The sequence below is a fragment of the Chelonoidis abingdonii genome, chromosome 15, assembly GCF_003597395.2.
Source record: "Chelonoidis abingdonii isolate Lonesome George chromosome 15, CheloAbing_2.0, whole genome shotgun sequence".
NCBI classification, from domain to species: domain Eukaryota; kingdom Metazoa; phylum Chordata; order Testudines; family Testudinidae; genus Chelonoidis; species Chelonoidis abingdonii.
This window is the reverse complement of record NC_133783.1, coordinates 33944564-33967897: the sequence shown is the minus strand read 5'-3', so window position 1 is coordinate 33967897 and position 23334 is coordinate 33944564. Positions and strand designations below refer to the sequence as shown.

The following is a 23334-nucleotide window of genomic DNA, read 5'->3' as shown; positions in this document are numbered from 1 at the left end:
GCACACCATCTTATGAAACAAAGTCTAGCCTTCCCCACAGAGCAAGTCTGATAATCCCTATCATTTTTCTGTAACCATGCTCCTGTAATAGTCAAGCTACTCCTTCCTATTACTGCAATTAGATATCCCAGGGTACACACTGCCACTTGATGAGAGCTCCACTCTGTACACTTCTGTGTTTTGGGAACTGCTATCTCAGGCTGCTGTCTTGGCTAATGAGCTAAAGGACATGGACTGGTATACATTTTGTAATCCTTTACTGGAAGCAGCACTTGCCTTTAGTATCTATAACTGAACATTGGGAGTTGCAGAATTGCACTGCTACAGCTTTTAGAGAAGCCAAGGCAGTACACCTGTTTTGGGGGAAAAGAAAAGTGAAGTGAGAGTGAACAGGGCATCCATAGTAGATCTCATTCAGTCTGACTTATATTATCTACCTGTCTGTCTTGCATAAAGTAGGCTATAGTGGTTTACTACTCTGTGGCAGGAAAACGTGTATGAAGATGAAGCCAATAAACAGATAAACTGACTGTTTTTGAGAAGCTGCATGGGGTGCTTCCAACCAGATTGTCCACACTGTTGGTTTCTGTGGGCATCAGTAAACATGCACTTGATAAAAAGAACCTGTCCCTCACCAAGAGGGGGAGGACCTTGTTTCTAAAGGGGCTAGTGCTCTACCTGTGTGAAAAAGGAGCAATGAATAGACTGAAATATATGGTCAAGATTTGGGTGTAGAATTATCTGAAGAGATCAGCTGACAAACGTATTGGAGAGGGAAATACAGGAAGAAATAAGTCAAGGAATTATATTCTACAAGTGACACAACTATAAAAACTTTATTTTGTTAGGATGCCCAAATGAATAGCTTTTCTTAGGTTTACCTATTGTCCTTAGGAACTACTTGGTTGGGAAGCAGTAAAACTGGCTATCTTGCAAGAAGAGATCAGATACTTGATAAACTACAGGGCAAGAGGGATGTTAGGAGCACAGCACTGTTTCAGACAATAGTTAACTGATATCCTGAGCAGTTAGAGAGGTAAATGGGTGCTGATGCAAGAGAATGGTCCAGAGTCAGGAGTTGTGCAGCTTCCAATATATCTCAAATTTGACATGGAACTGGGGCTGCCAAAATATTTGGAACCAAAGGTCACTAGACTGTTCTCTGCCTACTTTCCACCAGCTGCATGTGCCATCCCTTCCCATTGATCAAATAACCAAGCAAAACTAAGAAATTGCTTCACCATGTTTTTCTTTAATTGCAATTCGGGGATGCTTTTTCCTTGGTTTAAAAACAACTCCTGGATGTTAATCTGTAGGGGTGAGTTTAGTACTGATCTCTTACTGTTGTTTAGGCTCCCTGTGGCATGTGTTACAGTACAGAGTCCAAAATAAAGGCAGCACCACAGGAGAGCTCTACATTACCTTTGCTTCAAACAGATGTTCTCATTGACCCTAATGCTCCAAAGCAAGGTCCTTAGAAGTAAAGCCACTAGCAGGAGGCCCCTAATCTCTCTCTGTGTGTTTGCACCCAGTCTATTTTCCTAGCATAATTGAAATGTGAACTTTAACTCTTGTAATGAAAACATAATAGCTTCTTCAAGTCATCAGTGGAATATTATCAGGGTCTGTCACTAACCTCTACTGCTACATAACCTGGTCAATCCAAAGACGGTTTTGCTTATTAAAAAAAGTATATATTGAGTTAGGTCTTTTAAATATTAACCAGTAGTTCAGATACCAGTAAATAGTGACAATCTGTTTTAAAAAACAGTAAACCTGTACGTGTATTCTTGGCATTGTATAAAATAGTTACACTGCACACAGATTTTTTTTCTGCAACATATCCAAATTTAATTTGGTTTTAGATTGAACAAATGGTGCCTGTCAAAAAGAAATTCAGTTTTTATATGAGGGACCAAGCAGAGTCCCTAAACACAGGGTTCATTGCAGTATTTATGAAAAGTATTTTGGTTAGACTGCCTGAATACACTTGACTCCTTAAAAGCATTCTATCAACACTACACTCTACTGGGGAACCTGACTTGAGTATTATGAATACTACACTGGTGTTCTGTAGTATCCACTGTCCTGACCTAAACATGCCACATCTCAGTTTTTCAGGATTTTTCTGTTCAATATAGTAAATTACATGGATAATTTCCTATAATTCTACCTTTCATTTGAATGGTGTATTTACAAATCATGCTATTAAATGTTGACTGAGTAGAACTAAATAAATATTGGAGTAGATTGGCAAGTATTGAAAAATCCATTCATCAGTGGTGAATAAGGGATCTACACGGTTGTGCCTATAACCTTAAAGATGTGAACCAACAGTAAATTTATGTAACATACTCTTCAGTCAACTTCATGGCTACTCTTTTCATAACTTTGCTAAGTTGGATCGTAGTGAAATCAGCCATGTATTGATTTCATTGGTGCTATTCAGGTCCCTATGGGAAGCAGTAAAATGATTGGTCACGTTAATTTGATGCTGCTGCTTAGAAAGCTTAAGAGTGACATTAGACACAGGCATGCAGGATTTATTCACTGGAGAAGAGAATCCAAGAAGTCACGGTATGAAAACCCCCATCTCTTTAGTAACAACAAAGCCCTGGATGAGGGGAGAAAAACAGCTAGCAGGGACTGGAGTTTCACTTTTATAAGATTCTTACTATACACGTCAGAGATGGATATAATAGAACTCCCAAGCAGAATCCAGGAACAGCATCCTTATAAAAAAAAAAAAAAAAATCTCTCCCTCTTTCTATATTGCTGAAGCAGCTGTCCTGCCCAAAGCAAACTTAAGTTAGGAATTGAAAGATCCTCATTCCAGGCAAATAGGCAACTTTGCAGGGTGAGTGTCATCTGCTGCAGAAAGTGAATTTTAAATAAGATGAGAGCCTTCCAAAGCCAAACCAAGCTGGAACTAATGCTATGCTCTAGTCTTCAGGCTGCAGGCAGACAGCTTTAGTGCTGTTATTGAGCTTCCATACGTGTAAGTTTCCATTGCTGGTTTTATAAGTCTTGGAGGGCAGCACTGAAATTGACAGTCTGGTCAACTTCATTCTGCAGAGGCTGCTGTTGGCAACTACAAGCCACAGCAGAGGATGGCATTGGGAGTACTCTGGGGAGGGGCCTCCAGATGGACCCTGTGAAGGGGAGAAGTGCACTTGCAGAAACTCCATCCTTGAAGCAGCCAAAAAGCTGAGGGAAGCGTAGGGTACTGGAGAGCAATTCCACCCCCAATCACAGCAGCATGTGTAAAGCAGAAGAAAACCTTTGCCCTGTTAAAAACCAAAAGGTCAAATACATTTCAGTAAACAGATTAGATTACTACTATGGGATTTGTTAAATATCAACACATATTGTTTATACAGTATGATCAGCCTGAATAGTAAGTTACATTTTAAAAGTTATTAAATAGAAAACTGATATAGCTAAATACAATGTACACTACACAACTCTTTCTTTTTTTTTTTTTTTTTTCAGTTACAGAGGACATGGCTTTCAGGGGCAAGAGTGTGGCCACACCGGTGTTTTCACCCCTGGTTAATAAGCCTTGTTCTTGGGCCACTAGTGTCTGGTGTACTTTTCAAGCCCTGACTTAAGCAATAGTCATTGGCTAGGAAGCTGGTACTTACAATCAAAGAATGTGCTTTGCAGTGCAGCGGTGGAGATCACAAAGGCACAAGTTCCTTCAACTAGTGTCAAGAAACAGGGGGTATAATCTGAAGAGGGTGGTATGTGATAGCCACTAGGTGGCCTGGCTCTCATACTGCCCTGTTAATGCTAACCTAGCAGTTAACAAAAACCTAAACTGTGAGAGTTTTGCAGCTTCTGTATTCTGTATTATTCTGTATCAGGACTGAGAATCTAGTGTTGATGGTGCGTCCTCCTTCTTCCCCCCGCCTCCCCACGTATACCAATGTATAGTGTATAGGAGCTATACAAGAGATACGAGAGGCTGGGCGAGAATTTCTCCAGCACTGGAGTTGCATGGAGCCAACATAAACAATCCAACATAAACAGTCCGCCGTCACAAGCCCTGCCATGTAAAGGTTGGTGGGCATGTGTCTCTAGCACTGAGCACTATAGGGAGTCTGGGTTGCTGTGATGCTATCATAAGTTAGAGCATCATCAGAAGCTATTCTAACTTATACTGGGGGTTGATCTGGGCCTTGCAGCATGCTAGAATCCAGAGATCATATAAGTTGCATATTGTTACCCTAAAGTATGGCACAGAATCTAGCCTAGTGTCATTAAAGAAAGAATACTTTAGAAAACCACTGTTTTATGATTTCTATCTTGTGAAGGTTACCTTCAAGAAGAAAACCAAAAATATTATGATCAGCTTTTACTGACTGCCAAGAATGATCTTGATACTGAAAGGCAAACTATAACTCAGCTGAGATCTGAACTTAATGAATTCAAAAAGAAATATGAAGAAACAAAACGAGAAGTAATGAGTTTAAATAGTTTATTGCAGTCACAACACAATGTTGCTATGCAGACTCTAGAAGATGAAAATAAAATCAAAGGAGATAAGATACAGAGGTTAAAGGAAGAGAATGAAACTACCAGAGAAAAGCTCAAAGAAGAAAAGAAGAAGACTGAAGATCTCTTATCTCAGGTAAGTGGATCTAATATGTGAGTTTAAATATATTAGCAAAGGATTAAATTAAATATATTTTCAGCTCCTTAAGCACAAAAGAGAGTCATAATGGTCTGAAACTATTTTACTCTGTTAAGCATTATCTGCTTTCTGCAGGCATTTAGGGCTAGTCTACACTAGGAAATTAGGTCAATATTAACTATGTAACTCAAGGGTGTTAAAAACCAACCCCCCCTGAGCAAAGCATTTAAACAAGCTTAACCCCTAGTGTAGACTATGCTATGTTGACAGAAGAATTCTCCCATCAACTTAGCTAGCACCTTTCAGGAAAGTGGCATAGGTAGTGTCTACAATGAAGTGCTGCAGCTGCACCACTGCATTGTTTTAAGTGTAGACAAGCCCTTAGAGCTCGCTCGCTCTCTCTCTTTTTTTTTTTTTTTTTTTTTAAATGATTAAAGGTGATGTCATACTCTGCAGATTATTGCTTTGGATTTGCATTAAAGCCCTCATGAAATCTTTTCTAGCTAGCACGTTCTTTACCACCACCAATTATTAGAATCTTTAAAAATCCACCAGATACAATTTACATACAAATGTAAACTTTTATGAAACAAATGCCTGACCATCTATTTCTGTCCCTTGGAGAGAATACTTCACAGCAGCTAACCTGGTTCCAATGTCTAAGCTCAGTGATTCAGTATCCTCCAGTGTTTACTTTACTAAAATCTGTTGTTGCATATTGAATGATTAAAGCACCTATCTTGTTTCATACACTGTGCCCCTCACTGTAGTTTCTGAATGCCTTTTGGCACAGCACTTCACTGCTTTGTTCTAGCGCTTTTTCTCCCTGTGGGAGCATTGGTTGTGAAAGGACAGTCGTTTGCCAGAAGTATCAGTTAACATGGTTGCTATGGATTCCACTGATATATTTTATGGAAAGCTATATGCCTACACCGTACATCTCATGGGCATAATGGATAAAACAACAATTGAGTAAGACTAAACTTTTTGTAATAGTCATTTTGCAAAGCACAGTTTAAATTGCTTGAATTTATTGTGACTAGATTATGCTTTGGCTAGCTGTGTTGACATGTTTTCATTCGTATCAGATTTTAGGTATTGTAAATTGGTTTCCTTGTACAGGACACAGCACTATTTGTACTGCCTGACTGCTCACAGCTGGACTCCATTTGAACCTTAGGTCAGAAGGAACTATGGTCCTGATGCAAACTGTACGTAAGGTCCAAAGGGAGGCAAATCTGGATATTGGCCAGGAATCTGGGTGTGAACCTGGACAAGCAGGGGAGGTGCTGAAATAGGCAACTGCAGCCCTCTTGGCATCTGGATTTGGAGGGGCCAAGGGAAGTCTCTAGAGTTTAGCTAATTCTCTAAGGCTGTAAAAGTTACTAGAGCTAAACTGCTTGTTGGTATCTGCTGCTGCTTGTGGCTATTACCCAGGTACTTGGAGGAGAGGAATATTTGCATGTGGCAACATGGAATTAATTTCCTGGATTCCGAGGGCCTGATGTACAGCCTGGTGAAGTCAATAAGCTTTCCGTTGACTTAAATAGATATTGATTTGGATCCTGATCACCTAGAAAAGCTTTCAGGAAAGATGTTTCCTTCCTGTGTGACTTCATTTCACTGAAGAAGAGTGGAGAGAAGTTCTGTTGGCTTGGATACTAGTATGAGAGATTTCCTTGAGCACTGGAACATGTAAACTCCTAGTTAATCCTGTTTTTTTTTTAAAGTTAGTCATTCTTTGAGATTTAATAATTACTGTATGTAGAAGTTATTGGTTACAAGTACCTTCTTTCTACATTATAGGTCCAATTTCTTCATAAATCTTTGTTAAAACAACAAGAAGAACACACCAGGATAGTTTTGTTGGAACAACAGGTACCAAATTACTTTCTAAAGTTTTAGTTGATTTAATGAGTCATATTAATGAATGCATGTGACTGTTAAAATCCTTAAATTTTATTATGCACATAAGGTTTTCTAACATATGACATCCTCAAAGTGCATGTTAAGAACTGATAGTTGATAGCTGATAAAAGCAGCAATTCATTCATATTCTGATGTTGGAGCTTTCTCAATATAATGCCTGTGAGAACAAAGTTCAGATATAAATGTGAGACTTGCCTGACAGGAGGCTGCAAAACTTCTATATGAATTTTTAGTTCCCCAGTTAACCCTTGTCAAAGTATTGTTGTGGTAGATTTCCCCATACGTAGCAAAGTAATCTTTGCCTTTCATATTATTGCTGTACTCTGTAGTAGGTTGTTGGTGGTAATTTCAGTCTAATTACAGGCTTACTGGTTACATGCAGGCTTTGGATAAAATCACTTTTGCTTTAAAGCTGTTCTGAAATCATATGGACACTTCCTTACAATCTTAAATCTATACTGTTTTATAAATAAACTCTATTTCAATAGACAACCTCTCCTTCCAACCGCTCTAAATAAATAAGCTCTTGTTCTGACTGTTCACATCACTGAATTATTTTGTAAGAGCAAATTTGTAATGAGGAAAGGAACTAGAGAAATTTAATACAGTCATTTAAGCAGATGCTACCAGGCCTATATAATTAACAGTCAAACATAAACATGTGAACTATACTATGTCAATTAAAATGAAAATCTAATATTCTATCTTTAAAACATCAATTAACTTAAGCACTCTCTAAGCAGAAACTAAAATGTGTTCTTTTCCCAACAAAACACTGATCTCAATAGTTCTGTTCCTTGCATTTCCCTGCACTCCTCTTGCTGTCTAAACTTTCCTCCAGCTTTATTTTTTGTTGTTCATATATTTTAAAGATACTAGAGTATGTGTATATAAAATTAATATGTGCACCCATGTACTGTTTAGAAAATGGTCATTGTGGTGTTGGGACCCAAGTTTAACAGATCAGCAATATCAAGTTTGTAGTATTGATGTCTTTCAATGTTGTCTTTGTTTCACTTTGAGAAAAATGTTGAGGTGGCACTTGTTTCTGTTTTCTAACCAAAGGTTGTGCCATATGGTCTTCCATTGTATGTTCAGAGTCAAACACTTAAGACTTCAAAATCTCTTCTTGCAGACACACTGATTTATAGCAATGTGTAAAGAGAAACTGCACCATTTATACTGTTGTAATTTTGTGCAGCAACTCAAACAGTCCTAAAATATAAATATAAATGTATTCAGCCCCTAACATTTAACAAAGTGAAAACCATCCAATCAATCAAAACAAATGGGTGGAGGGAGGGGTGGAACCCTGGAACTCCTGGCCCATAGGAGTCTCTGCTTCTACCACTGAATTTAGTTGAAACAGGCTTGCGCCTCAGGTTTTAGATGGGACTGAAAGGAGACAATGTATTAAAAATGCTAAAAGACTTATTTACATACTTTGTCTTATGTCCTGATGGAAAACTGTTTCATTCCCAAAGGATAACGGCAACTTTCAGCTATTTACTATCTAATGACCACACAAGAAATAGTAATTGGGGGCAGAGTAAACATGGCTGCTTGCTGAGAATGTTATGCCTGAGGGAGTAACTGGTATACTAAGAGGATGATTGATTGTGGAACATGGGAAGCTAGAATCAAAGGTCAGGATGCCCGTTCTGGATACAGCTCTCCTTTTGATGGAACCTTAGAATAATATTGTTATCTTAGTACTCAGCTGATTTCTAACCATCATTTAGCATATTGACACCATTTACTAGTGGTTGGGTTAAATTCTGTCCACCTTCTTTAATGTTTGTAGAAGATGCTTTTCATCTGCTAATGGTCTATTGTTCTTGTATTTTCTATATTTATATTGTGCTTTGATTTTTTTGAAATTTATAAATCTTCAGTGGCTATGTAGCAAGTCTAGTTGTTACAGGATAGTATCTTGTGAAACTTCTTAGTCTTGTATCTCCTTAAAATTCTATATATTTTAATGGAAAGCATGGTCACAATATGCAAGCGCAGATGTCATTAGTATTAATAGGAGTTATACACGTGCAATGCATAAAGCCAATGGCCTGATACTGTCCTTGAGAAGTGAGATACTTTTTCCCACCTACATTGCCATGTTGTCATACTGTAGTCACACAGTGACTAATGCCATTTTCAGCCTCTTTAGAGCTCAGTGTTGTAGCTTAACATTTAATAGATTAATGTGCAACCAGTCAAAAATTGAAACTTATCTCCAATAGTAATTCTTATTCTGTAGTTCTAGCTCTGTAACTTCTCATTTTTTCTCATTGGATTTACCAGATTCAAATGTGTACTGCAGATTTTGAGAATGAAAAGCTTGATCGCCAGAACTTGCAGCATCAGTTGAATAAAGTTCTTAAGGAGCTACGCAAGGCACGGGAGCAAATAACACGACTGGAGCCCTTGGTGAGTGCTGAATGACTTACAGCTGAATTCAGGCAGTCTGCCTTCACCAGGGGTCTTATTTCTGTACATATGCATGGAACTCCTATACGTAATGAAGCTGCTTGCACTCATCAGTGAGAGAATAAACCCCAAAGCCTGTAGATCACTCAATAGAAAAACTGAGGAGTAGGTAAGAGTAACTTAGTAAACCCCTGGCTATGTGATTCTCCTGAAGATCTCCTTCCCCTGATTGTGTCTCCTAGACTATAATTTTTTTGAAGCTACTTATTGGTTGTTGTTTTCGTGCATCCTTCTCTTCATTAGATTCGTTCAGTTACTTTAGATCACTTACATATACACAGTCTCCCTTAGCTGGCTGCTCCTCCCTCTAATTCAGTTACTACAGTGGTGAGTGGCTGTGTAACCTTGAGGTAAATAGCAATATGTGTTACGTGTCATTTGTCAGAGGCTGATCTGTTCTTCATTTTGCCACCCCCAGCTCCAAAAACTACTTGAGCAAGAGGGACTAGAAGGATGTCACTAGCACTGCAGTAGTTTTATCTGAAGCCAGTTTAAGAGACTAATACCATGGCCTTTGCAGTCATGCAAAAGACTGGTGCTGCAGGCAAATGGCACTGGAATAAAAATGTTTTTTTTTCATCAAAGGTGCTCATTCCTTCATTCCCAACCCCACTGTAAAATGGTAGAACAGAACACTTCACAAGAAAGGGTAAAAGAAACCGTATTTACACTCTGCTGTATCTTATCCCGAATGCTGTATTTTTCCCATGCTCCTGCAGGCCACACTTTTCTTGTTAAAGCAACAGGTCTTGCCCTAAGAACAGCAGTTAGCTGTATACTGGTTGATGAGTGGGGAAGAACTATTAATGTCTTTGGTATCGCAGTGCCCCTCAGCTTTAACAGGAACAGTTGTCACTTCTGATACACATTGTGGGGAATGGAACTGCTGCCAGGGAAGCTAGTGTTCTGTGTACCTAGAGCAGCAGTACTGCTAGGTGCAGGGGAGCAGATTACTAGCCAGCCTGAAACTTGCTTGTTACAGAATATTGGGCTGCCATATTCCTGCAGCCTTGTGCTTCAGTGTTCAAGCCAGTGGCTGTGAACATCCATGTGCTAGAAGCTCTTCAGAACAAGATACTAATAGTTCAGCCATCTTTGGTGTATACTCTTGGATTGTGCTCAACTTTTCTTGTTTCCCCACAAAATTGATATACACAATAATTTAAAGAGACATAAACTTGAAACTTAGTCAGGTTCAAAAAGAGTTAAAAGAAATGTTAGGAACTACAACTGCACTCAGAGCCCATTAGCAATATTTGTGGTTGTACAGCTAATTGCATTGCTGTTTTTAAATGTTCTCTCCCCAAATGCTGTGAGTGTGCAGGACTTCACCTACTGGATACAACTGTGCTGTCAAATGCGCTCTGTATAGTACACTTTAGGCTGCCAATTTTATGTGACTATAATGGCTTCAATTGAAAACTTTTTTTCAGAAACTCCAAGAATTTGGACATACAGAGCCATCAAACGGTTTGCAAGCGGCATTTGAAGATATGTTGACAATAAAAGACAAAAATCGCTCACTGAAACGTTCAAATCTACTTGATGAAAGCTTCCTTGAGTGTCCCAAATGTAAAGTACAGTATCCAACAAGCCAGCATAGAGAGTTACTAGCTCATATTGATTTCTGTGCAGATTAAGCTCCAAATGGAATTGCATATGTATACTGCATTTTAAATGCAGCCAGGATTCTATCCTACAAAAGGAAAAAATGGCTTTTTAAATCCTTTTCTTTTTTTAAGGTTGTATAAAAGATTAGCATATTAGTTTCATATTCCAATTTAACAAGAATGGAAAATTATTGTAATTTATTTGGCTTTGTATAAAAATTTCACTCAGCATTTTTGTGAAAAGTTATCTGGAACCACAAGTTCAGTGAATGAGAATTGATCAGAAATAGAAATATTTTAAACTGGTAAACTACTGACTTTGTTTTTGCACTATTAAAGCTATGTATTGGGGCCAGTAGAAATAACAGCTAACTCCCATAAACCGTCTTCCTCTGTTTCCCATACCCAGCTACCTTACTCCACATAGACAGGCCTCAAAATGAAGAGTGACATACTTCTAGATCCTCATAGCTAGAACCACCATAATTGAGAATAGCTCTATACATTTGGTTTTGGCCCTAATACAATAATTGCATTCCATTAGAGAATAGGTTCAGCATTTTGATACCGTAAACTGTTTTGCAAGAGGAGTTAAGATGTTTTTTCCTACTGATGGGTGGTATTTTCAATGTGTGTCTTACTCAGCACTCACTCCCTTGTATCAAACAATCTGGCGTGAGCTAAGGCTGTTATGGAAATGGTGCTCAGTGAGCAAACTCTTCTCAAACCAATATTAAATGTGGAAAACAAATTTCTTTCCAGCAAATATTAGTCTACTGAAAAATTGGAAGCCCCAATTTCAGAGAGCAACCAGGCACCTTTTTAGAAGCTGAAATGTCAGTTTATTATGTTGAAGCACACTCCTGTTTGCACTTCTATATCCTACTTCTTAAAGTTGGGAAATGTAACTTACCAGAAAACCTGTTTTACTTCTCTGGGGGTTTTAAGAGTCCCTATTTTGCAAATGGAATATTAATAAAATGCATTTGGGTTTCTCATTCTGAAGTCACTGTGCTTATTTTATTTTTTCAAATAATAAGGAAAACTAATAAAGGCTTGCATACTGTAGCTCAAATTATTCCCTTTGCAAAACTGTCACTGTTGTTAGCGTTTTGCTCTATTTGAACCTGCGATGGATTCTTCTATATATGTAAGTAGAAATGTCTAACTAATAGTGCTTAAACACTAGATTCATCTTGAACTTTCTTAGAATTGTTTCTATCTTGAACAGTGGGGGTCTTTTTATAAAAAGGTTAACTTCTTACCACATACCTGTGAGTGCCTAGGAACATAGGAACTGCCATAATGGATTAAATGCCATGGTCCATCTTGTCCAATATCCTGTCTCTGGCAGTTGCCAGTACCAGATGGTGCAAGAACCCCATAGTAGGCAGATGTGGAATAAACTACCCCAATGAAGGTCTCATCCTAATAGTTAGAGATATGTCTTAAATCTTGAGGATTGAGGGGTTTTGTTCTTTCCAAAACTTGGTTTGCATTTACTGTTATAATGCTGGATGATACCATTATCCATCCCTTTGAATCTTACCAAGTTCTTGATCTCTGTGTTGTTCTGTGGCTTAGTTCTACAGTCCAATTACACACTGAGTGAAAAAGTATTGAATTTAACTTTCAGTGACTCTGAATTGTCACCTTGTTTGTGTGATGAGACGGGGAGAACAGATGCTCCCGATCTCCCTTCTCCATCGTTTGTTATTTTATATACTTGTATCATGTCTCCTTTCTAAGGCAAACGATCCCAATCAGTCTCCTTCGTGAGTTTTTCCATGCCTCTAATTGATTGGCGCCCTTCTCTGAACCCCTTTTATTTCTGCAATAGCCTTTTTGAGATGGGGTGGTCAGAACAGCACTCAGTATTCCAGGTGAGTGCTTACAATCAATATATATAATAGCATAAAAAATATTCTCCATTCTATTCCTTATACATCCTAATATCCAGCTTGCTTTTTTGACTACAGCTGATGACTGAGCAGAAGTCTTCATCAAGTTGTCCTGAGGCCCAGGTACCTTTCCTGACAAGATAGTTAATTTAGAAACCTGTAAGCGTATGAGCAGTTCATTTCTCCCCCTCCACCCCTCATTCTGTATTACTTTGCATCTATCAAAATTCAGCTTCATCTGTCATCCTGCTGCCCATTCACCTCCTTTGGTTAAGGCCCTCTGAAGTAGAGTGAGGTGAATAATGGGGTGTTCTATTCGCTGGCTATTTTGAAATTTTTTTTATAAAAGGTGTTTTGGATCAAACTAAAAATGACATTTCAGTGAATCAGTAGAAAATTTGAGTGAAAACTAATTCAGCTGTTTCAGCAGTGTCAAAATGAAACATTTTGTTTTGCATTTTCACAAAAGCAAAGGAAACACAATTCACAAAATGAAGGCGTGGGGAGGGAGGTAATGCCTACAGTATAAGCTTTAACCTAATGGATGGTTATTTTCCCCCTCCCCACCGTGTAGCAGGGATTTGCATTTGGGTCTCCCCCACTGCAGGCGCATGCCCTATGGGATATTCTGGCATGGGGGTTGCTTCACTCTCCTCTTGAAGCTGTTCTGCTTTTTATAACCAATTAGTCATTGGAGCAGGAACTTGAACTTGGATCTGTTATACCCTGGGTAAGTGGTGTACCTACCAGGCTATAGGGTCATTCTCGCTCTTGTTCCCTGGCCCAATGGCTACATTGTCATTCATAATCGGTGAGAACAGATGTTTTTTTCTTTAATGAAATAGTTGCACAACAACCCTTCAGTTGCAGCTATTTTCAAATACCAAGATCATCATCCTTTAAAAACAACCATTACAACTCCTAACCATATGTTTGCTCATGCAAGTCCGTCTTTGATTTCCGTGTTCTTATCTGTTTCTTTGCTAAAGCCTCCTTAGCCTAGCTGTTTTATTTGCCATGTACAAATAAGACTTTAATAAATGTCTTCATGCAAGAAAGGCAATAAACAATCTGTTCCCAACTATTCAATTAAAATTCAGTAAGAAGGCACATTGTTTAACTATACATGTGAGGAAGACTATCAAGTTGAAGCACACACACGTTTAGAGTTGGTCATGCATCACCACGCACCTGAAAAGAATCATGGAAACAAAAACAGTGCCTTCAAGGGATCTATGGAGAACAGATTCTCCCTCTGAAGTGTAGCCGAGAAGGGACGGAGGATTACTCAGTGAAAATATGCCACCAGAGCTGATGTAAAAAGCATTTTAATATTGACCTGTCACGTGCTGTAAATTGGCTTGCACTGTCACATCCTGTTTTGATATAACTCAGAGCTTTCAAATCTACGCAGCCAGTTTGGATTGAACAAAATTAAAGACTGTGGTAACAAGCTACCATGTGATCACATCCTTACACTTGAGATTTTTACCTTATTCAAAGTTATGGTTCCACATCCACTAACTAGGGTCCTTGATTTCAAAAGGGCTAACTTTAAATAATTAAGGGAATTAGTTAGGAAAGCGGACTGGACTAAAGAATTCAAGGATTTGAATGTGGAGGAGGCTTAGAATTACTTTTTCAAAGTTACAGAAACTATCTAAAGCAGGGGTCGGCAACCTTTCAGAAGTGGTGTGCCAAGTCTTCATTTATTCACTCTAATTTAAGGTTTTGCATGCCAGTAATACATTTTAATGTTTTTAGAAGGTCTCTTTCAATAAGTCTACAATATATAACTAAACTATTGTATGTAAAGTAAAAAGGTGTTTTAAATGTTTAAGAAACATCATTTAAAATTAAATTAAATGCAGAGCCCCCCCAGACCAGTGGCTGGGACCCAGACAATGTGAGTGCCATTGAAAATCAGCTCGTGTGCTGCTTTTGGTGAGCATGCCATAGATTACCTACCCCTGATCTAAAGCTTACATCCCAAGCAAGGGGGAAAAATTCATATGGAAACGTTTCAGGCCAAGCTGAATGAGCAATCATCTCAAATAGGCGATTGAGAGAAAGCAGAAAGCCTACAAAGAATGGAAGATGAGATGGATCAGCAAGGAAAGTTACTGTTTGGAGGTCAGAAAGTGTAGGAATAAAGTGATAATTGCCAAAAACCAAACAGAGTTGGAGCTTGCAAAGGGAATTAAAGGGAATTAAAACCAATAGTAACAGGTTCTATAGCGGTATCAATAAGAACAAAACAAGGAAAGAAGTGGGACTGCCAAACATTGATGATGGAATGAAGATTAAAGGTCATCATGGTGTGTCCAAACTCCTAAACAAACACTTTGTCTCAGTTTTTAATGAGGCTAATGCACAAGGGCCTGTAAAAGGGATTGTTTTTTATCTTCATCTGAAAAAAATCTCACCAATATAGTTTTTGTAGCTGCATTGACCTTTTTCTTATATACAGTACATATGATACTCCAGCCGCAGCTACTGCCCCAGGCCCTTTTAATCGACCGCAGAGCCCAGGGGTAGCAGTGGAGCCCCGGACCCTTTAAAGCTCTGCCAGAGCACGGGGCAGCTGGGAGCTCCCTCCGATGGTGAATTAAAGTGCCTGGGGCTCTGCTGCGGTAGCCCTTTAAATCACCTCCAGGGCTCTCAGCTGCTGCTACCACAGCCCCAGCCCTGGGCCTTTTAAATCCTGGTTTAAAGCGCCCTGGGGATTTAAAGGCTCCGCCTCTTCTGGTAGAGGCCATGTCCCCTCCTAAGGACTGTGGTGTACTGGTGAGTCCTTTAAGTTACTTTCACCCCTGATCGGAGCTGGTGCCCCCTGGAGAGTAACACCCCCATGTTCCAATCTGCCACGAATGATCCCCCAAACCCTGTCCATGCCTTAGCTTCAGGATCTGCTCTAGGGTTTGCCACCAAAGCTAAAAGAAAAAAAAAACTGATGGAATGCTGCCCCAAGCGCTTGAATGCTGCCCCTTGAAAAGTGCTGCCCCAAGCATGTGGTGCTGGTGCCTAGACCCAGCCCTGCTTGGCCTGAATTTAACGCTTATTCCAGCACAGCTCTGTGGGTCAGGGCTATGACCCCTTGTCCTCCGAGTGCAGAGCTCTATGGGTCAAGTGTGACACTCCCCTCTCCCGAATGCAGAGCTCTGTGGGTCCAGGGTGTGACCCCCCTTTCCCCTCTGAGTGCAGAGCTCTGTGGGTCAGTGGTGTGACACACAGCCCCTCCGAGTGCAGCACTCTGTGGGGCGAGTGTGACCCAGAGCTCTCTGGCCGTCCAGTTCCGAAGGCAGTGCCGCCACCAGCAGCATTGCAGAAGGAGGCTGGCAAACCAGTAAACATGCCAGGCACTCTTTGGGCAGGCCGGGCATGGCAGTTCATGCTGGGAAAAGGACGAGCAAGGAAAAATCATGGATGTTTCTGCATATTGCAAAAATCCACCTGGCTGGAGCTCGCAGGGCCAAAGCAGACATCATGGCTGGAAAACCCAGCCGTATGGGAACCCCGTGTGCAGAGAGCGGCTGAGGGAGCTGAACGGTAAATCTGGTCTCCGGGGCCTGCCTGGCCTTTGACCCTGAACAGCCCCAGGCACGGCAACTTGTAATCCAGCCTTCGGCAGAATCTGAACTGAATCTAGGATCCTCTTACTCCATCTGCCTTTGCCAAAGGGGTTTGTATTGGGGGAGACAGAACCTGGCCCCAGCAGAGGGTGCAGGTGAGGCTGAACCATTTGAAAAGACAATAATTGAATGTGCAAATGCTTGCTAGGAGGAGTGAATATTGGGGTGGAAGAGATGGACTCGGGTGGGGGTTGGAGTACAGTGAGAAGTGGGGTGATTATGAAGAGCGAGATACATGAGCCTGGCTGGATAAGGGAGGTCGGTGGGCTCAGGTGCTCAGAGGATGTAAGGTGGGGGGAGGGCGCTGCTGGGATGGGGGACATGGGGACAGGGGAGAATAGTGCAGGACAGCTGTTAGCCACATATTCCCCTCCCGTGAGCATGGCAGGACCTGGGGGGCAGCATATCAATAGAGATTGGACCCCCCCATCCCTGCCCCTCACGTGAGCTGGGTTTTGGCTGACTTGCGCTGCTGGGATTTCTGAGCCCCTCTCCTTGCCCCAGTGTGAAGCAGGAGCTGGCAGGCCCCTGTGCCCATATACAGGGTGAGGAGCTGAGTAGGGACATGCTGGGACCAGGCCCCAGATGCCCTGCAGAGTCAGGGGGCGGAGCTGAGGCCAGGCACACTTGATGCGCATCACAGGCTCTGCAGCACTGGGGCGGGGGCTGGAGGGAGCAGTTCACACCTCTCAGAGCTACTGGCTCAGGCTGTATCCCTCCCGTGTTAGTCTGGATCTGTAAAAAGCAACTAAGAGTCCTGTGGCACCTTATAGACTAACAGATGTATTGGAGCTTCTTGCCTACATATTTATAGCTGCCTCTGGACATTTCCACCACGTGCATCTGACGAAGTGGGTATTCACCCACGAAAGCTCATGCTCCAATATGTCTGTTAGTCTATAAAGTGCCACAGGACTCTTTGTTGCTTTTTGAGAAAGGGGGATCTTAGAAAGGAAGGATGGGCCCCACCTAAACCAAAATGGAACCAGATTGCTGGCACTTAACATTAAAAAGGTCGTAAAGCAGTTTTTAAACTAAGGGCTGGGGAAAAGCTGACAGGTGCGGAGTAGCATGTGGTTCGGACAGAGACTTCCCTTAGGGGAGGATCTATTAATGGAGATTCTCTATGTCCTAGTGAGGAGGAGAGGATGGAAGATGACAAAATACAGGTAGGATCTGATGAGAAACAGTCAAATGAAAGAGAGTCCCATTTAATTACATCATGTAATGGCAGACAGCTAAAAAATGATAATTTTTTTAAGTGTTATATACCAGTGCTAGAAGTCTAAATACTAAGATGGGTGAACTAGAGTGCCTTGTATTAAATGAGCATATTGATATAATAGGCATCACAGAAACTTGGTGGAATGAGGATAATCTATGGGACACAGTAACAGCAGGGTACAAAATATATCAGAAGGACAGAACAGGTGCTGGTGGAGGAGTGGCACTATATGTGAAAGAAAGCGTAGAGTCAAATGAAGTAAAAATCTTAAATGAACCAAACTGTATCATAGAATCTCTGTGGATAGTAATTCCATGCTTGAATCATAAAATTATAGCAGTAGGGATATATTACCACCCACCTGACCAGGATGGTGATAGTGACTGTGAAATGCTCACGGAGATTTGAGAGGCTATAAAAATAAAAAACTCAGGAATAATGAGGGATTTCAACTATCCCCATATTGACTGGTCCATGTGATGGGATGCAATGATAAAGTTTCTTACACCTTAAATGACTGCTTCTTGGAGCAGCTAGTCCTGGAACCCACAAGGGCAGAGGCAATTCTTGATTCAGTCCTAAGTGGAGCACAGGATCAGGTCCAAGAGGTGAATATAGCTGGACCAGTTGGTAATAGTGACCATAATATAATTACATTTAACATTCCTGTGGTGGGGAAAACACCACAGCAGCCCAGCACTGTAGCATTTAATTTCAGAAAGGGAAACTACACAAAAATGAGGTAGTTACACAGAAATTAAAAGGTACAGCACCAAAAGCGAAATCCCTGCAAGTTGCATGGAAACTTTTGAAAGCGACCATAATAGAGGCTCAACTTAAATGTATACCCCAAATTAAAAAACATAGTAAGAGAACCAAAAAAGTGCCACCATGGCTAAACAACAAAGTAAAAGAAGCTGTGAGAGGCAAAAGGGCATCCTTTAGAAAGTAGAAATTATTCGTAGTGAGGAAAATAGAAAGGAGCATAAACTCTGGCAAATGCAGTGTAAAAATATAATTAGGAAGGCCAAAAAAGAATGTGAAGAACAGCTAGCCAAAGACTCAGAGTAACAGCAAAAAAATGTTTAAGTACATCAGAAGCAGGAAGCCTGCTAAACAACCAGTGGGGTCACTGGACAATCGAGATGCTAAAGGAGCGCTCAAGGATGATAAGGCCATTGCAGAGAAACTAAATGAATGTTTTGCATCAGTCTTCACAGCTGAAGCTGTGAGGGAGATTCCCAGACCTGAGCTATTCTTTTTGGGTCACAAATCTGAGGCACTGTGCCAGACTGTGGTGTCATTGGAGGATGTTTTGGAACAAATTGATAAACTAAACAGTAATAAGTCACTGGGACCAGATGGTATCACCCAAGAGTTTTGAAGAAACTCAGATGCGAAATTGCTGAACTACTAACTGTGGTTTGTAACTTATCATTTAAATCAGCTTCTGTACCAGATGACTGGAGGATAGCTAATGTGACACTAACTTTTAAAAAGGGCTCCAGAGATGATCCTGGCAATTACAGGCCGGTAAGCCTGACTTCAGTACAAGGCAAACCGATTGAAACTATAGTAAAGAACAGAATTATCAGACACAAAGATGAACACAATTTGTTGGGGGAAGAGTGAACATGGTTTTGGTAAAGGGAAATCATGCCTCACCCATCTACTAGAATTCTTTGAGAGGGTCAACAAGCATGTGGACAAAGGGATCCAGTGAATATAGTGTACTTAGACTTTCAGAAAGCCCTTGACAAGGTCCCTCACCAAAGGCTCTTAAGCAAAGTACGCTGTCGTGGGATAAGAGGGAAGGTTCTCTCATGGATCAGTAACTTGTTAAAAGAGGAACCAAAGAGTAGGAATAAATGGTCAGTTTTCAGAATGGAGAGAGTTAAATAGTGGTGTCCCCCAGGGGTCTGTACTGGGACCAGTCCTGTTCAACATATTCATAAATGATCTGGAAAAAGGGGTAAACAGTGAGGTGGCAACATTTGCAGATGATACAAAACTACTCAAGATAGTTAAGTCCCAGGCAGACTGCGAAGAGTTACAAAGGGGTCTCACAAAACTGGGTGACTGGGCAACAAAATAGCAGATGAAATTCAATGTTGATAAATGCAAAGTAATGCACATTGGAAACCATAATGCCAACAATACATACAATATGATGGGATCTCAATTAGCTGTTATCACTCAGGAAAGAGATCTTGCAGTCATTGTGGATTGTTCTCTGAAAAGATCCACTCAAGGGGGAGGGAGTTTGGTCACTAACAGCAGATCGGAGCTAGTGCCAGCAGAGGGAAAAAGCCCCATGTTCCCGTCCCACCTCCCCAGCCAGTCAGTCCCAGCCCGGGGGCAGATGGGAACAGCACCCCCTAGAGGAGAATGGGCCTGTGTCTCAGTCGTCCATGGATAGTCCCCCAAACCCTGTTTGTGGCCTGGTCTGCACTTAACACTTATCCCGCAAATCTCTGTGAGTCAGGGGTGTGACTCCCCCCCCCCCCACGCCTCAGTGGAGAGCTGGTCTGGCCAAGTCCCCCGTGTGCAAACAGAACAGGGTGGCTGTGGGTGGTGTGAGCGCTGTGTGCAGAAGTGCTGTTCCCACACTGGAGACAAACCCCTCCTGGAGAATTTTCCGTATTGTCCACCCCAAATGTTCAAAAATCCTGAAATGACGTACAAATACCAGCTGTGGGGTTTATTTGCCTTCTGCTCTTTGAGCCTTAGGTTGCTTGGGGGGGTCACAGGTCGAAGCTTGTCACACTCCTGGACACTCCCTTTGTCTCTAAGAATGAGGCTGGAATCATCCCTACGAGTTTCCAGATCTTTCCCTCCTGAGCAGCGATGTAGGGGGCTGGGTCGGATCCTGGGGGCTGGGAGCTGCTGGGCTGGGGCTCTGCTAGTGACACTAATGGTGCTGAGAACCCACGTGGCTCATTGCATGGAGCCCCCAGGTGAGCAGAGACCCCAGCACCCTGGGGAGTCTCATCCTGGGCAGGCACTGGGTGTATGGGGGGGGGGTGGACTAGGACCCGAGTGCCCCGGGGAGCCCTGGGCTGGGCAGGTGCTGGGCGTATCTGGGGTGGGATCGGACCCCACATGCTTCAGGATGCCCTGCAGGGGCTGTGATATCATGGGGGCGATCGGTGCCCACAAATCCAGGGGCCCCCTGTCCCAGGCAGGTGTTGGCAGGGCTTTAGCCAGGACAGGGCGAGCGGGGCAGCTGCCCAGGGCTCATAGCCGTGGGAGTGAAACAACGGGGTGAGGTTCCATTTAGCACAGAGGGTTTCAGATTGTGGGCCACCCCCTCCCAGTGAGCTGTCGGAGCCAGGGCACTGGCTGGCTGCCTGGCACCCCACAGCCCTGCTCCCTGAGACGCCCCTGCATGGCTGGGTGCACCCCAGGCTCGGTGAGTGGGACGGTTCCCAGCAATGCCCCATGGAGCTGGCCTTGGCCCACGGAGCCCTGCTGCTGTGAGAGGCTCCCCGAGGCACTTGCTCACTGCAGCCCTGGTGCTTCGGGCTCTGCTGCTGCTCCCCAGGGGACACGTAGCTCCTGATAGTGGGGGGCACCATTGAAAGGTTATGGGGGGCTCAGGAGAGGGGACAATGGGGGGCTGATGGGGCAGAGAGGAGCACGGGTGGGGGGGAGCCTGATTGGTGTGGGGTTGCAGGGGGTAGGGTCTCACCCTATGGCAGGCAGGGGATGGGGTGAGCAGGGAGAAGGATGGGGAGCTGATCTGGGCAAGGTGGGGACTGCAGAGAGGATGGTCTTAACCCCATGGCAAGGAGCAGGGAGGGGAGGCTGGCGCTGGGGCAGCAGAGGGATCGTGGGTAAGTCGCTGTGGTTTGGGTATAACACAGCCCTGCCCTAGGAGTGCAGCCCCCTCATCCACAGGGACTCGGGGGCTGACCCCTCACAGGGGTGCACCAGGCACAGGAGCAATGGGGGAACATTCCCCAAAGAGCCGCTCCAGGGCTAGACCCTGCTGAACAGTGAATGCGTCTGTGCAGAGCAGGGAGCCCCTAGCCCCGCTCTCTGGCCTGTCCCCATTGTCCCCCGTCCCTTCAGGGCTCAGATCCATGGGGGGGCGGGGCGCTCTGTGAGGCCAACTTTCTCCTCGGCTAGTGGTGGTGCAGTCACTTGGTGAGATCCTGCTGGGCGAGCTGGGATCAGTGAACAGCTTCCTAGGATGTAGGTGCCCAACTCCCTTGGGCCCTGGGGAGTCCCAGCCTCAACCCTTAGCCAGACCCCTCCCCCTCCCAGAGTGTGTCTGACCCCCCCCCCAAGTGCAGCTTTAATGTCTTTGGCTGGGGAGTTCCCGGGTCTCCCAGTGACCGGCCCTGCGGTGTGAGTGTCAGGAGCCAGTGACTGAAATCGCCCCGAGAACCAGGTCATCGCAACGGTGGGACATGGAACCAGCCCCACGCACAGACGGGAGAATGAAATATCCTGCAGCCGCAGCCCCCAACTCTCCTCAGAAACTGCTTTGGGTTGGGTCACGTCCCCACTTGCCAGCAGATCTGGGTTTGGTCTGGTCACTGCTTGCCTGGGAGACGTGAACGGAAACCAGGGAACTGAGCAGGTGTCAGGAGGGGAGTCTCTGCTCTCTCAGTCCTTGCACCAGGGCAGCCCTAGGGGGCCTGTGCTGGGGGGAGGGGCAGGGGCACTCTCCCCTGGCAGTCGTGCTGGCCCCAGGGCCCCACCGTGATGCTGGGGGGCACTGTGCTCCATGCACCTGCCTTCCCCTGACAGCGGGGAGCCTAGTGCGAATGTCACAGCCCGGGAGCTGGGGGACTGCACTGCTGGGGGAAGCGCTGAGACCCACCTCCCTGGGGTGAAGATTAGCTCCCCCTGTGGCCGGTGCTGACAACTGTCTCCCCACCTCTTCCAGGTGGCCTTCTGCCAGCTCATGGACCCAACCCAGTGGGAGGCTGGGGAGTTCATGTTCGAGTTCGAGCAGGACGAGATCTTCCACATGAACCTGGAGAGGAAGGACACCATCTGGCACCTGCCCAACTTAGGCAAGCTCACCAGTTTTGAGGCGCAGCATGCTCTGGGCAATGTCACCGTGCTGAAGAAGAACATGGAGATCATGATCCAGAGGTCCACCTGCAGGCGGGCCCAGAATGGTACAGTATGGGAGGGGGGGCACCTTTCTCACCAGGGGCCTGACCCATCCCCTCACCTTCCCCACCACGGACCTGAGCCCTCTCCCCACCTTCATAGAATATCAGGGTTGAGAGACACCTCAGGAGGTATTGAGTCCAATCCCCTGCTCAAAGCTGGACTCTCTCCAATTTGTCCACTTCCCTTTTGTAGTTGGTGGCCCCAAAACTGGACACAGTACTCCAAATGTGCCCTCACCAGTGCCAAATAGAGGGGAATGATCACATCCCTCGATCTGCTGGAAATGCCCCTACTTATACAGCTCAAAATGCTGTTGGCCTTCTTGGCAACAAGGGCACACTGTTGACTCATATCCAGCTTCCCATCCACTGTAACCCCTCAGTCCTTTTCTGCAGAACTGCTGCCTAGCCACTCAGTCCCTAGTCTGTAGTAGTGCATGGGATTCTTCTGTCCTAAGTGCAGGACTCTGCACTTGTCCTTGTTGAATCTCATCAGATTTCTTTTGGCCCAATCGCCCAATTTGTCTAGGTCACACTGGACCTTATCCCCACCCTCCAGCATATCTACCATTCCTCCCAGTTTAGTGTCATTTGCAAACTTGCTGAGGGTGCAGTCCACGCCATCCTCCAGATCATTAATGAAGATGATGCACAAAACCAGCCCCAGGACCAACCTTTGGGGCACTCCGCTTTATGCTGTCTGCCAACTAGACATGGAGTCGTTGATCACTACCCGTTGAGCCCAATGATCTAGCCAGCTTTCTACCCACCTTATAGTCCAC

The 23334-nt window shown here is 43.6% G+C and overlaps 1 protein-coding gene across 1 annotated transcript in view; it reads left to right on the top strand.

Annotated features, from left to right (window-relative positions):
* Positions 1-11667, top strand: part of CEP55 (centrosomal protein 55) — a 37319-nt gene extending 25652 nt beyond the window's left edge. Inside the window, exons 6-9 of the mRNA XM_032793128.2 lie at positions 4317-4633; positions 6443-6514; positions 8867-8992; positions 10486-11667. Of these exons, the coding sequence (XP_032649019.1) occupies positions 4317-4633; positions 6443-6514; positions 8867-8992; positions 10486-10692 (722 nt within the window). The 3' untranslated portion in view covers positions 10693-11667. The remainder of the gene's footprint in view (positions 1-4316; positions 4634-6442; positions 6515-8866; positions 8993-10485) is intronic.
* Positions 11668-23334: the final 11667 nt, after the last annotated feature.